The 15,963-nt window shown below is 44.2% G+C and overlaps 1 protein-coding gene across 1 annotated transcript in view; it reads left to right on the top strand.

The window, feature by feature from the left end:
- CFAP43 (cilia and flagella associated protein 43) overlaps positions 1 to 15,963 on the top strand; it is a 638,428-nt gene that overhangs the window by 569,100 nt on the left and 53,365 nt on the right. Inside the window, exons 33-34 of the mRNA XM_085607024.1 lie at positions 2,259 to 2,371; positions 10,950 to 11,109. Of these exons, the coding sequence (XP_085463150.1) occupies positions 2,259 to 2,371; positions 10,950 to 11,109 (273 nt within the window). The remainder of the gene's footprint in view (positions 1 to 2,258; positions 2,372 to 10,949; positions 11,110 to 15,963) is intronic.

The following is a 15,963-nucleotide window of genomic DNA, read 5'->3' as shown; positions in this document are numbered from 1 at the left end:
GAGCGGTCCTGTTCAATGTATCGCTTTGTGGGTGATACAAAGCAGCTTGAATAAACATATCTCTCAGACTTCAACGTATAGAGGCATGTTAGCACACAGCATTCGTCATGAACTATAGAAGTATAGACTCATCCGTGCGTGCATCAGTCAAGCGTATCGGCTTGTGTATAGGACTGTTCGTGGGGGTGTTAAGGTCTGAGGCAGCATCCGTCAAGCCATGGAGGTAAGTAACTAGTGGTCCCCAAATGTCATGCGGCCTACCACAAAAAGGCATAGTTAGTGTGAAAACATTTCAAAATGTAACTTTAACATTCTGCAAGAGTGAGTAGGGAAGTGTCCTTGCAAAGAGCAAAATCTCCGACTGAAACATGTGTAGGTGCTTATAGACTGAATTGGGTGCCACTATTCTAAAACGTATAAATGCAAACGGAACAAATAGTGGCAATGGGAAAGGGCTGGCTACTTTATAATGTAAATGTAGTTGGGTTGATGCTGTGGTTGTAGGGAAATGGTGTGGTGATGGGTTGGTGGGTTTTTAAGAACATTGAGCCAGAGACATTGGTAGAATTTAAAGACCAGTTGACTGGGTAGCTTTTATAAAGTTAGTAGATACAACACTTTGAAGCATATATAACTCCTGACTTTACAACAGAGTATTGAAAAGGATCTTCTGTTTTTTTAAATGTGCTTATTTCTATAATTTTATGAAGCTATGGAGCGGTAGAACCTAAAGGGCAAACTCATGATGGATAGTCTGAGGATTGTGTTATGGAAATAGGGTGTTGGGCATTTACCCATTTGCAACTATAGTACCCTACAATAAATTAATATAACACAATGACCAGTGTCATATCCGAAACTGGCTTAAAATATCCATTAACAAAAGACTGTTTTGCACAGTGCTGCTCAATATAATACAATGCTTCCCAGTGCAATACACTGAAGGGCAAAAGGGCCCTGATGCTCAGTGTGATAACGTGCTGTTCGTTATGACAGTGCTGCCCATGATCACGAAGTGCTGTGTTACCTCAGACATTGCTTCCTTGTATGACACATGGACGCTTAGTATGACATGATGCAGTCTCATGTGACATGGTGTTCCCAACGTCACATCGTGCTTACAGGTATTAAAGTAAGCTGCCCAGCATCAGACGATGCTGCCAGAATGTCACAGGACAAGGTGGCACCCTTTGATGGACCCACATATTCTTAGGGCTAGCGCGGAATGGGTTCCTGTGATGACTGCTTTTTAGGTCGAGCATTCAAGACCTCTTGTATATACTTTAGTATATACTTATATGTGCATATACTTTGTGGGCTCTGGAGATCAGCCCTAGGACTTGTCTGCTTCCTCTTAGGGACTTTTCTTTCTGTTGAACTGCCTCTATTTAACTGTCTTGAAAGGAAACGACCAGTAGAGGTCAGAAAAATACCAGAATTGCTTTCTGCTTGTTCAACTACCTCTATTTAACTGTCTTGATAGAAAACGACCAGTAGAGATCAGTAAAATACCAGAAATGGTTTCTGCTGAGGGACTTTCTTTTTTATTTTTCTGGCAACTGCCTCTATTTAACTTCCATAATAGAAAACGACGAGAAGAGATCAGTGAAATACCATAATCACTTTAGCATTCTCTAGATTCCAGTCCATAGAAATTGTCTTCCATGAGCCCCCGTAGACAATAATATTTTTTTTCAAATCTTGTATTTTCAGTGATATGACCACCGAAGGCCCTGATTTTATATTAAAAACAGAGCTTTGGACTATACCATTTCCTGCTGAAAAGCAATATTTCTCTCCATGTGTTCCCATACCTAGTGTGTCACGCAGTTTGGTGCTTACTTTCCCTCCATGTTAAAGAACATTAGATGTTTCAGCACCCAGGCTAATGTGCTGCATAGCTAAATGTATATAAGGTCCCAAAGGTGAGACTGATTGCATTGTAAATGCTTGTCATGCGCCTGTATGCGAGCTGTCCGAGGTTGACACTACACATGGATGTAGACATATAGGTTGGCGAGTATACTCCATGTCACAGAAGACAGATTGACCCATGCTGTCTTATGTCATCTCTTTTATACTCTCTCCCCTCCTGCCCCCCTACTTCTTCTAATCCTCTAGTTCTTTAACCTTTTTCAGCACACCACTTCCCTTTTAGCCATTTCTTTCCCATTTAATTCATATTCCTCGTGACATAAACATTTTCTGTGATTCTTTCAATATTTATGGAAAGATAATTTTTCATTTTTATTTTTCAGGTAAAACAGAATGCTCTAACGTTAGCTGAAATGCAGGCATTCCTCCAGAAGCGAGTGGAAGAAGACGAGAAGACACGTTTAGATTTTGAGCGCATGATGATGGAGCTTAATACGTAGGTCGACTAGTTTACCTTTAATTTTTAATAGTTTTCTGTGTAGGATGGGTAGGTAAGATGGTACGGGGGTGAGGGAGAAGGTGGTAGGCTGTAGTGCTGCCTGCCCGCTTCAAGAGGGCTTCCTAATGGATCCACCCAGGAGACAAAGTTCCTTCCTTAGTTTTATTATAAATAAGAGAACCGAAGCTGGGTGCCTGCACACCAGACCGCAAGTATGCAACTGCCAAGCTTTCATTATAGTCGCATGTCATAGGTTCAGAACATGGAATGAATTGGAGCCTTACAGGGTTAGCAGCCCCACATTTGCAAACATATACTCATAACAGGTCCACACAAGTGAGGTGTTAGTGTATTACGTGATGAATGATGCTACATATTGTATTGTAGGATACACAATGTGATGGATGGAATGCTTGAATTAATCTCAGCCACTGGTAATTACTCAGGGCCGCATCCCAGTCCATTGCTATTTTGCACACCAGACCACCGCAGTTTGGACCCAGCCATATCCAAACAGTCTTGACCCTGCTCCAATGGGAACAGTCCAGTCCAATAGATACAATGAGCCTACAGGCAGGTGATGCTCACAGCCATCCAAGCTGGGGAAGTTGCCTTCAAAAGTCATTTCTGATGTGTACTTCTAAACGCAGATTGCTAAACTTGTATATACCCCCAGGCTACAGAGATTATTTTCCAGCAATTCCCTTGTGCGTCATATGCAGCTTCTGCGTTGACTCGATCTGGAAGTGACATGCAACCGCCACTCCTACATGCTGACTTCAGCTTCTATCTTTCTGCACGCTTACATTAGCTTCTTTCGTTCTGCGCCTTAAGCCGCAGGTCTAGAACTCACTCCCTCAACTTTTCTATCATTAGACAGGATTTTTTGCCTAGCAGGGACTGTCAGAAACACATGTCCCGAGACATACCTCTACCAGGTTTCTCTCTGGTGCCTGGGTTCGTCGCATGACTCCAGGTCTTCCGGAGACTGCCCAAGGATGTACCCCAAGGCAGTCGGGGACCAAAAAGCCAAGCTCTACATCTCCAAACACTGTTGGATGGTGTTTAGAGACCAATCTCGGTCGAGGATGTGGACCCGTTCCCGCTCTCAAAATTGTTCGCAGGAACGGTCCTCTTCACATTTTGAAGTCATGACGTAAGTCAGAGTCAAAGAAAAAACACAAGAAGTCGAAGCCTGACTCCATCTTCCCACTACTTTCTTTAGGAGATGTCTCATGTAAATCAGGGTGCCTATTGATCTCGAACCTGGTCTCCTACGGTGGAGCCAATCCCACAACTGTTCCTGATCCAACCCAAATTCCCAGGCCTATCGGTAACGCTGTAGAAAATCAAGGCCTTAAAGGCGGCCATGTTGCACATCTTTGGCCCCCTTACGGCTCCCTCTAGTGCACCTGTGGGCCCTAGGACCCGAGGAGGTCTACAGTCAGATAACCATCAGCGGGTTCTTTTTCAACACCACCTGTCCTCTTTACTCCGCTGGGAAAGTTAGCCCAGACTCCTGGGCCAGCTTCCATCCCGGCTTCACACACATCGATGGTCACCATGCACCAATCCAGGGGAGGAACTAATCGTTCTTTCAGGCTTGAAAGCGAATCCTGCATGAACTTGCCCGAAGTTGTGCCCTCTCACCCTCACATACAGTTGATTCAATACCATTCCGACTCATGTGGTACCCTGCCTTCATGCAGGCCATTATATCTTCATTTGGCTTCTGGTTGTGACCAACATGACGATGGGTATTACGGGTATGATGTACCCAAATACTATGATGAAGAACATCTTTTCATGGACCTTAGAATGCTATTGAGTTGAACTTCTCCCCAGACACTGGGTGGAACTCACCCCTACCCACTCCACAGAGGAATCGCTTCCTTCAAGGGGGAGATACAGGGGGCTGCAGACGTTTTGGACCTCCAACATTCATTGGTTGAAATCTAGACCAACATCCGTACGGAAGTTCTACAAACTGAACAGACTTCCACAGAACCACTTCTCTTACAGACTCACTTATGGGCACTTGGGCCAGCAGGACTATTGCCCACTAGTCAACCAACAGGTTGCCAGACGACATAGACCTGTTCCTGGAGACGCGCCTTTCCTCCTCCAACATCCTATGCCTGAAAGCCTTGTAGTCCAGGCGTCGAAAAACTGACTCAACCTGAATTCTTCCCTACAATGGGGAGAGTAGTTGGCCTAACGGCTAGGGCGCTCGACCTCGGACCTGGGGAACTGGGTTTGAGTCTCGGTAATGACACTGAACATCCTGTGATTCTGGGCAAATCACTTAATCTCCCCGTGCCTAACAAAAAATGAATGTGTGTCCTCATGTAACATAACTGGTGCTATGTAAAGCGCTCTGATACCTGATTGGATTCGGGTCAAGTTCGCGCTATATCAAACACTGCGAAAAAAAATGCCTCCAAATAGGGAATCCAAATAAATGGGGGCATTCAGAAAGTGGATATTCCTTCAGCCAATCCCGCTCCCTGCTCAGTGAATGCTAGTTGCCTTCTAGGATGCAATCCACATGCATTATAAAAAAAAAAAGTCATCCTCTAGGCTGGAAACCACCAACTGATTGGGCAGGGCAGTTGGTACCAACGTAGTGCTTCAGTGTTCTCTAGTGACGTGCAGGCATCACTGATGGACATGCCATTTGATGGCACCTCTCTCTTCGGACACAAATCAGACTCATCCCTGGAGTGCTTCAGAGAGAGCAGGGCCACAGCGTGCTACCTTGGCTTCTGTGTGGCAGTATATCCAGCAGTTTCACTCCTTTTGAGTCTTTGGGTAACCATAACGCTGAGGTCACCCTCCACAACAACAGACCCCACAGAACTCTCGAGGTTGGGGATCCAGCTGACCATGCCCAAGACGTCAGGGTCAACGTTCTGCTCAGTCAACTGTCTGTTCCACCACCAACAGCAAACCACTTCAGCATATCCTTGGTGATACATGGCCATCCTGTTGGAGGCAGAATAAAGTATTACCTATACCGGTGGCAGAGCATCACGCTCGATAGATAAGTGCTTCAAATCGTACAGCATGAAAATGCACTACCATTCAGTTCCACTCTGCCACATATACCATCTACACCAGAGAGCCTGCCAGAGGACCACTTGCCCATCTTACAGAAGGAAGTCCAGGCTCTTTTGTAAAAAGGAGCCATCAAGATGGTCCCAGTATTGGAAATCGGAACTAGATGTTACTCCTGTTATTTCATGGTGCTGAAGAAGGACAGAGGCCTTCGTCCTGTTTTAGGCCTTTGCCTTCTCAGCTTCTTTCTCAAGAAGGTCAAATAATTCAAGAGGCTTATAATGGCCAAAGTATCTGCAATGGATCTTGAAGACTGGTTGGTGGCATTGGATTTGTAGGATACCTATTTCTACATCTCTGGCCTGCAGTCGCACAGGTGTTACCTGGTGTTCAAGCTGGGCCACAAGCATGTCCAGTGCTTCCCTTCGACCTCCCTACCACCCTTTGGGTGTTCATAAAAATGATGGAAATACCATTCTTGCCATACCTCGTAGACTTGTTGCTGAAGGCAGAGTCGCCACAGTCGGTTGACCACCTCTTGATAACGGCAAACTCCCTCACATCTTTGGGGTTCTCGATCAACATGCCAAAGTCATACCTGACTCCTTCAGAGGCTCCTGTTCATATGAGCTGATCTGGATACGTGCATTTTCGATCCTTTCCACCATCTCAACGAGTCCAGAACACTTCTATCCTGGGTCTCTTTGAGAGCGACTCTAAAGTTTCCTGGCCTTCTCGCCTGCTGCAGCCTCCTTTTGGAACACACCAGATGGCATATACAGTCTCTGTAGTTGGATCTGAGGCCTAAGGGAGATCAGCACCAAGAGAAATTGTAAGATTCCATCTTTGTTTTGAAGGAGACTCTGAATGATCTGCAGAGGTCGCTGCTCAACCGCTGTTGGACAAGTGGCAGGTCCCTCTCCCTATCCCACCCAGAGTTGACTGTAGTGACGGGTGCATAGCTGCTGGATTGGGGTGGCCATTTGGGAGAGGTGGAGATCAGAGAACTCTAGTCTCTGGCAGAGACCTGCTCCCACATCAATGTGTTGGAATTGCGGGCGATTCACTTAGCACTAAAAGCTTTCCTCACATAAACCAAGAGGAGGCTGGTTCAGATTCTCTCCAGCAACACCACCGCCATGTGGTACTTCAAAACATTTGGTGAAGTGGGTTCCTGTGCCAGGAGGCTCTGCACCACTGGAACTTGAAGAGCCTGCAAGGCAACTCCCTGGTAACCAACCACCCGTCAGGATCTTTGAACTGCAGAGCAGACAAACTCAGCCAGCCTTGCCTAGCAGATCATAAATGACAGTTACACTGAGAGGATTGCGTAGGGCTTCTTCTAGTGAAAGGGAGAACGTTGGCTCAATCTTTTGACCATCACTGAGAACGTGCAGTGTTCCCAATACAAATCTCCCTCTAAGACGCTTTCCTCCTAGACTGGAACTCGGAACTCAAATATAATTTCTTCTCAACTGTTCCTGCCCAAAGTTCCTAAGAAGATCAATACCAACTGGGTGCACAGCATCTTAGTAGCTTCGGATTGGGCCAGGAGAGTGTGGTATCCAGAACTACTGGACATGACCAGCTGTCCAGGCTACCACTACAGGAGGATCTTCTATTGAAGCAGCAGGGCAGAGTCTTACATCCAGGCCTGCATAACCTTCACTTCCATGCGTAGAGATGGTCCAGTGACAGCAGAATGCTTTAGACCTCCCTCTTGAGGTACCGGATGTTATCTTAGCAGCCAGATGTCCATCCACAAAGAACATTTATACTGAATAGTAGGCTAAGTTTGTAGCTCGGTGTACCTTTCAGTGGATAGAACTGCTGCAAGCCAAATTGTTGGATGTGTTGCTCTTTGTGCTGTTGTGGGCCGAGCAAGGTCTTGCTGTGGCTACGGTTAAATGTTATTTATTGGTCTTGTCAGCTTTTTTACGTTTACCAGATCAATCATCGCTGATTAAATCACCTGTTGTAATGTGTTTTCTGAAAGGGTTACTTCAAATGTTTCCACCCGAACCTTTTGTGATGCACAGTGGGACCGTAATTTGGTTCTCACATGCTTGATGTGCCCCCCAGTAGAGCCAATGCACAGCTGTCCTCTGCATCTTGTGACTTTAAAAACATTCACTCTCATAGGGTTAACATCAACACATCACATGAGTAAATTGCAAGCACCGTCTGTAAAGGAACCATATACAGCTTTATTCCAGACAAGCTGGTGCTACAGACTAGAACGATGTTCCTGCCAAGATTGGGACTCCCTTCCATGTCGGGCTATCCATCAACCTTCTGGCATTTTGTGCTCCTCTTCATCCATCAAATAGGAAGAAAGACTCCATCATTTGGATCCCAAAAGAGCTTTGACTTTTTTCATCGATTGCACCAAGGATCATGGGGGGGATAATCAGCTCTTTGTGGGGTTCGCAGTTGCAAAGAAAGTTAAGGCAGTGCAGAAAAGAAACATTTCAAGGTGGATAGTCTGTGCATCAAAATCTGGTACTCGTTGCCCATGAAGCAGCACCCAGAGTTCTTGAGGGCTCAGTCCACCAGAGCCAAGGGTGCTACCATGGCGTTGGCATACAGAGTGCCTGTCCTTGATATCTATCAGACTGAAAAATGGGGATTAGTTCACACATTCATGAAGCCCTACTGCCTTTATAGCCAGTTACTTCAGTAGGGACATTTTGCCTGTTCGGTGTTGGAGAACCTTTTGCTCTACCACCTTATGAGGTACTATAATGGTATCTATTCACAATGTGAGGAATCTTCAGTGAGAAGTATCCATCAGAAGAACACGTTACTTACCTTAGGTAATGCTCTTTATGGTGGATGCTCTATCTAACCACAGATTTCGCACCGACCCTCCTGCCTCCCTGGTCTGCAGAATAGACTTTTTTCAATCTTGAAAGGTTTCATTGCTAGAGATCTACACAATGCCATAATTGATGACTACAGGGCTTTGCGCCCGAGGGCAATGTTCAGAAAGAAATTTACATCAGCGTGCATGGTTGGGTCCTACTTATGCCTCCAGTCGTCACTTCCGGTGTGAAGCGGAGTCAACCTGGAGCCGCAAGGCACCACCTTCCATCCCAAATTTAGAGATCTGCACCCCATAAAACCTGATAAGTCAATGTCTCTGTGTCTGACAGTGTGGGCAGCATTCAGAAATAAACTTATATCAACATGCTGAGTTGGCCTTTACATGTGGCCCCGGTGTCACTTACGGGGCATGCCAGAGTTGACGCAGTAAACAAAAAGTGGTTCTGTCTTGTTTATGTCGGTTACTTTTGCCAGCGCACTTAGTGTTGCATGTGTTATTCTTCCCTATTATAACATCCGTATCTCAAATGCCTAGGCACAGAAAACATTTTCACCAACAGTAAGGCACATGACTGAAATTGCTGTCTATTGCTTATGTTTTATCTGAGTTAAACCATTCAAATATTTTACACATATAATCACAGCTGTCAACACAGGTGAAATGTTACAAGTAAAAGTTGACCAAGTGACGTGTGCTCAGTGCTCAGTGGTGTGCAATATATACAGAGTGGTGAAAATTATGTACATGTGGGTGATCGGCCAGATAATTATGGAGATACAATGACTCTGCTGGCTGATGATTAATCTATTGGTTTGCAGAGCCTTGGTCAATCTGGGCCTTGTGTGGTCGTCGACGTTTCAACCCAAACTATGCTCCATTGGGTAGTCAAAGGCGGTTCTTCATCAGGACAGAACGGGGGAGGGTACTGACAGCCCGGAAGAAACCAGAGTGAATACTGGAGAGCAGCCTGGAGGTAGAATCAATGCTGGTCCAGGCAGAGACGGTCTTCAATCATCAAAGCAGGGGTAGTTCAATGCTGATAGTCAGCAAACAGGCATCCGTTCTGTATCGCTGCCGCAGTGTCAGTGAAAGCAGTCAGTCAGAGTTGACGCAGAGCTGCATGATGCCAACCATAGGTGCTCAAGAGAATTGCTGGAAAAAAATCCCAGATACAGTCTGGCAACTAGCAGTATTTACAAGGTGATGACTCTGGATTACATAGAGTATCCACCAGAAAGTGGTAAGTACGTTGTTTGTCAGGGGTCTGAGCAATGTATTTACCTAAATGCTCATCGAATTAAGGTAAATACATTGTCCAGCCCCTCACAGTGCTTTTAAAACTGTGCTTTTGGCTTTGTGCTTTCATTTTCCAAACACGTAACGGCTGTTCAACCCTAATTCAGTCCGCAGGCAGAAACAAGGGAGTACATCTTAAGTATTTTGAAATTCTCCTTAATATTTCACCCACCTCTTCTTTCAAGGATTGATCCAGATGACGTTAAAAGTCATGTAATTCATAATGCACACTCTTGAACAAGTCGGCTTGTTAAGTCATGCTGCGCATTCAGTCTTTTTTGTGTCAAATTTAATTGCTAGAAAATCTATCTATAACATAGCCATGTTGCCAGGACACTGTGGTTCAAGTCATGAGCCTCTCTCTGACACCCTCATGCATGCTGGCATTTGTAGTACGGGGATAATGTGCATGGTATCAATGTTTCATTACAGATTCTGAACTCATGGGCCCTTATTACAAGTTGGGTGATTACCACACCTTTAAAATACCATTATCCCTGCGTGTGGCAGTTACCAATTGTGGTAAATACCATCTATCTATGTTTTCTACATGAAAATGAGGCATAACGTGCAGAATCGTTTTGAACACACTGAGTTAGGCATTTTTTTAACTTGTTTTCCATGTATTTTCTCCTGCAAAATGTTGGTAGGTTTGGGCTTCTGTAATCAATCAATGGAAAACTGCGAATGTTTGATTATTGCACAACTAATTCCTATCCCTATGCAAACTCCTGTTTGGAAAGGACTCTTAATTCAGCCCTGAGCCTGAAATGAGCAGCTAAAGAGCCCTGGTAACACAAAGCAGAATAGCTGGCAAGGGTGTGTTTTGTAGATCGTCTCTCATGTGAATGACCGAATTCAGGAAACGAATGAGAACATTAAAATAATGAGAATGTTACGGAATTACCGAGCTGCTTGTGAGGAGGCTTGGGTGTGCTGTGCTGTGACCACTCCGGGCACTTCACGTTGACGACAAGATGTGTCTCTTGTGTGTAACTGCAATAGGTTCATAATATTGGGCAACCCTCACGTTCTGCATTTTCCGTTTCGAGTATTTGTACTCTGCACTGAGAAGGTTATATAACTACAGTGCGTTACGTCAAAGACGGCACAATAAGGCGTCACTTAATCTCCCCGTGCCTAAAAAAGAGTCCTTGTGTGATGTAACTGCATGTAAAGCGCTCTTATACTTTTGGTTCGAACTCGCGCTGTACAAAACTGCAAAAAAGGCACAATACGGCAGTGTATCTGTTTTTAATGCAGCAATAGTGCCAACCTGTTCCTAAGCACGCCAGATACGCATGAATGCGACCAGAAGGGGTTCGGGCATGGGGAGAATGTTCGCTCTATAACTCATTCATTGCACGCATTTGCTTTTGAAAATCTCTCCTACAGGCTTCGGGAGGAGAAGATGAAGTTTCAGCTCGACCTGACCATCCAGTTCCTGCTCAAACAAGGTCAGGTGGAGGTGGACAGCAGCGACTTGATTCCAAACTACTCGGACTGCGTTCTTCTTCAGCGAGGCGTCATCGAGGACCTAAACAGCACCATCCGGGTAAAGGTTTACACCAGTATCTTTAGAGCATGGCATAGAACAGAGGGTGCATGGAGGCCTATTGTCGCAAAAATGGGAACGTGCGCTGTCAGTTGCCACTTCTCAATTAAGTTCTCTATTGCCTATCTTAGGCCGCACAACAGTAAAAATGTTCTTCGACTTGTTACTTCACATGTTTTTAGAAACTTTACAAATGTCATGATGTTTGAAGCTCTTGAAATTTACAAATAGAGTGACCGCTCCAGTTGCAACAACTAGGGCCTCAAGGGAGGCTACGCCCAGGCTTAGCTGCGCATGGCCTCACGCATGACAGTACATCCTGCGACTAGCTGCCTCTCCACCGAAACCCGGGCAGGGCACATGGCCTTCAGTCACACCCGGGACCAGCAACCGTGACTGCAGAACCAGTTGTGCATGACCTATATCAATGTGCACCAAACTCGGGGTGCCAGGTCTGGCATTCTGCCAGATAATGAACCTGTATCTATCCCCCTGACATCCCACATCCTCCATGGGGCCCCTTGCCCCTTCCTACCAACTTTTTCTGTGATGCGGGATCCATGATAATTTGTGGACCCAATGAATTATGTAATGTGTCCTAAACACCTTTCTGTCACCAATGGCCAGCCAATTTTATACTTGTGCTAGAAAAAAAACAGGCCAGGTGTAATTGTACTATCAACCAAAAATAATGTATGTTAACCATCTAGTTAAAGTGTCTCTTCAGAACGCTGGTCCATCATCCACACAAGATGGCATACTTCATCATTGGACCTGCTCCACTCCATGCTGCAGGTCAGCAGTTGTTAGGGGTCGGCTCGCACTGTGCGCAGAACTCTTAAACAGGGGGAGCATGTTGTAGCTTGACACCAACCCAAACAATGACTCACTAGACTGCTGTTCAAAAACAGAACTCTCTTGGAAAACCCCTTGCAGTTTAATTTAGCCTGAGGATGACCTACCTCTAGTTTATTCATATCACCCTGGACAACCATAAAAACAGGAGAAGTTACAACCCTTAATGCTTGCAACTGTCAACAAATTTCATACTTATTGAAGCCTGTTAGGCCTCTGGCATTTCATCAGGACTAGGAGTCTATTGACATTGACTATATATACCTTCCTTCAAAGGCGTTTGGGTGTTTGTAAAAACGTGCATACAGTCAATCCATAGACCCTTGGATACTCCATGTATCAGAATGGGTGGATTACTTCAGAATTCCATTCTTCAGATCCCACCAAGCACCTTTTTGTAACTCAAATATCTATAATACATTTGCATAAAAATACGAAAGGGCTTATTCTGCGTACATCTCTGTCGTCATGCCATGGTTGGTGCACTTCCGTTTAGTATTTTCTTCTGTAGCACAGAGTATATTTAACCATGGGACTTAAAATGAAGCATTGCCTTTTAAATGCACCTGCAACTTTGTCCTGCCCTCGAAGGTTCTGCACAAAACATGACACAACAAAGTGGTTTGACAAATTCTACGAAGATTTGTCAAATAGCTCCAACTTTATTAGTGAATTGAAAATGACTTTTTCAATGAAAGTGCAATGTAATCATAACTTTAAAAGTGTTATTGGCTACTCTAACATATATATCACAGAGTACCCTCTCACTACTTCCCAAAAAGTGTGTGCATGTATGTAGCTAGACGCGATCCTGGAGATCGTCATGCAGATTGCTCGTTGCAGGAAGGTTATAGGGAACCCCAAAAAATTCTGTCAACAGGAAGCTGATCCCTGGATTAATCTTTTGGGGAGCGATTATGGCCCCCTCGTGTAATGAAATAAAGGGTTTCATTAAAGGGGCAATGACCCAATTGCCATAGTCAAACATGGCGCAACATGGGCACAATTCCTGTGTCCAGTATTTTCTTACTGCTACGCACATGGGACTAATCCGTCGTCCTGAAAGGGAAGTATTGTGGTCCCATTATACAAAAAGGGTCCAAAAAATTCCCCAGCTAACTTTAGGCAGATCGCACTTGGATACAACCGAAAAACTGTTGCCAAGAGCATACTCCTCCACCTTCAAGACTGGGCTTTCGGAAATGGTTTCGTCCCTGCAGCGCAAGCCGGGTTCCGCAAACATATCTGCAAACTTTAATTGAAAAAACCCAATGAGCAGGGGTATGCCCTTATATGTGGCCTTTATAGATTTCTTCAGGGCTGTTGACCGGGGAACACTGTGGAGAAAACTGGCCGCTATGGGGATATCCATGCACCTGCTCAGATTAATCATCACATTGCACTCGGGTCCTGATGGGAGGGACCCAGGGCCTGTCAAGTAAAATAGAGACTCACAACGGGCTGAAGCAAGGGTGCCTACTGGCTTCTCTTCTCTTTTCTCTTTACATTATTGATTTGCCGAGTGGGGTAGGCCTTTGCAAAGGGGAACCCCCAAAACTAGGAACAATGAAGCTGATCTGCCTGCTATATGCGGATGATGCGATTCTGTTAGACCTAACTAAAATTGGACTACAAAGGTGACTTACTGGGTTAGCACTTTATTCTGATGATCACTTCTTAAAAATAAATATTCCAGAAAGTAAAATTATGTTTTTTAGATATGTGGGATGCTGAGTCAGGAAAAATTTGTACAGGTTCTTGAGGAAAGACAAAGTTGCCGTGGTGAAGTTATATCCATACTTAGGGAGAATTTTCGCAAGTAAGTGCTCTAGTAGCGATCACATTGACCAATGCAGAAGTAAGGCAATCTCTCAGGCTTCTGCAATCGGTAGATTCTATAAACATTGTGGGAAAAGACATTTTACACATGTTCCATCAGTTTATAAAATTAAAATCCCTCCCACGTTGAGTTACGCCTGTGAAACAGTAGATGAACAGCAGTGGGATAATTTTGAGAAAGTAGAGGGGCATATTTGGCGCCAAATGTGTAATCTGATTCGCACAGCCCCCATTGCGTCGTTTCGGCTCGAATTCCGGCTACTTTCCACTTATGTGTTCTGTCTGGCTGCATGCTTAAGATGGAGCAATGCACTACTGAATAGTGTTGAGAACCCTTGAGCAATGCAAGAGGAAATTATTTCCACCCTGAAGGGAAAAAGTGTTTTCTTTAGGAATTGCGAGAAAGCTGAAAACATGTTTGATTTTAAGAATAGCGGTACAGGCGTACTTCCTAAACAAGTATTGAAAACTAAAATTAAAAAAACTATTTACGATGTCTCTCATAAAAGAGATACTGCACTGTGTGTAGCGCATTCCAATAATGACATCATAGTGGGGAGTAGTATTTATAAACAGCCCCAACCCTATGTTATATGGAATCGCAAAACCGACTTGTTGCTCCGGCTATATTTGCTTCCTTTGTGAATATTAACAGGAGCTTGGGAGGGTCTTCCTAGGCAGGATAGACTTTGTCACCTATGTGGTACTTGTGTGCAGGACTAAATAACATCCTATTTGTCTGTCCCATAGTACAACCTTCACGACGTCAATATTTAAGACCATTTTTCCTAAAGTGTAACATTGCCACAGCTGAGGAGGCCCGAAATTGTCTTCTGCCCCCCGCCACCCCACCCCTCTGAACTAGTTTGCCTCAAAATATTTAGCTTTTTTAAACAATTTTTAAATATATTTTAGAAAAGGACTTTGTTGCCCCATTTAGTTGCAGTAGGCCGCAGAGGTTCCCTTGAGCAAAATGTAATTAATTTTATAAGTAGTATTTTTAGGTTGCTTCTATTAGAAGGTTGTAATTGTTAGAGACTTAATGGTATGATATGTCTTATATTGACTACGTTATGGTTGTACTAAAAAAGGTTTTTTAAATTGGTGCCACAGTTGCCCTCTTGCACTTTCATCTCCTTGTATGCTGCTACGAATAAAGTCATGTACAATTGAATATCTATTAGCCAGGAAAATTGTATCGGTTAGGCCTTGTGCATGTAAACTGAATAATAATCAGATTGCTTTTAAGGGTTTTGGTATTTATCATGTTCGAGCACTTGCAATTTTTGTTATCCTTTATGCTGCTAGTTACTGTGTACTGCATACCGAAATTTAAAACTTTTTTAAAATCCCTTTGTATTTTAATCCTTGTTGAATTAAATGTATTTTTTTAAATATATATTTAGCATCCTCGTAAATGCACAGTCGAAGTCGTCTAAGAATCTAATGGTATAACTCGCTTTGCCCTGCCCTTGTTAGCTTTGTATTTGAAAGGACTCTGAAATTGATTTTGAGCTCATATCGCACCTCTTTGCAATAAACATGCAACTATGAATTTTCTATCATTTTACGAAAACTGGATTCCTGACGCTTTGTGATTGTATTAGCTTGTTTTTTAGTGTTGGCTGATCTGGTAAATTGGAGTTGTTTGTATATTTTTTATGTGGATCTCCTCGGAGCTCCAAATCATAATAAATAAAAATTGAAATTGAATTGACTAATCCTTTTTCCCTGCTGCTGGGAACACCTACGTTCACGGTCCTTACCCATACTGCAGAAAATCTGTAATACAAGGGGATATTTTGTGCCATTAAATTTCATTTCGCATGTAAATATCACCATATCGCATGTGCCATTTGCACCTGTAGATGGTATTTGGTTGCACAAAAATGTTGTGATCAGGGGCATCTGAAAGAAACAGTTAGTTATAGATTCCTTACCTTAGAATTACCCCGAGGCGTCAGACTGGATCCGGAAAGTTTGCAGTACCCCTGCGTGTCGGAAGGTGGCGTTGGTCGACTCTGCATCCGTCGTTGGCGTCGTGGTTGCCAGGATGTCATCGCAGAAGCTACATAGACGCCGACCTCGCACGCTGATGTCAGTTCTTTCTCTTTCCGCGCCAGCAAGCGCAGATCCGGAGAGAGCGGTACCCCCAGTCAC

This window comes from Triturus cristatus, chromosome 1_2 (assembly GCF_964204655.1).
Source record: "Triturus cristatus chromosome 1_2, aTriCri1.1, whole genome shotgun sequence".
NCBI classification, from domain to species: Eukaryota; Metazoa; Chordata; class Amphibia; order Caudata; family Salamandridae; genus Triturus; species Triturus cristatus.
Note: the sequence above shows the minus strand (reverse complement) of the source record. Positions and strands in the feature narration are given on the sequence as shown.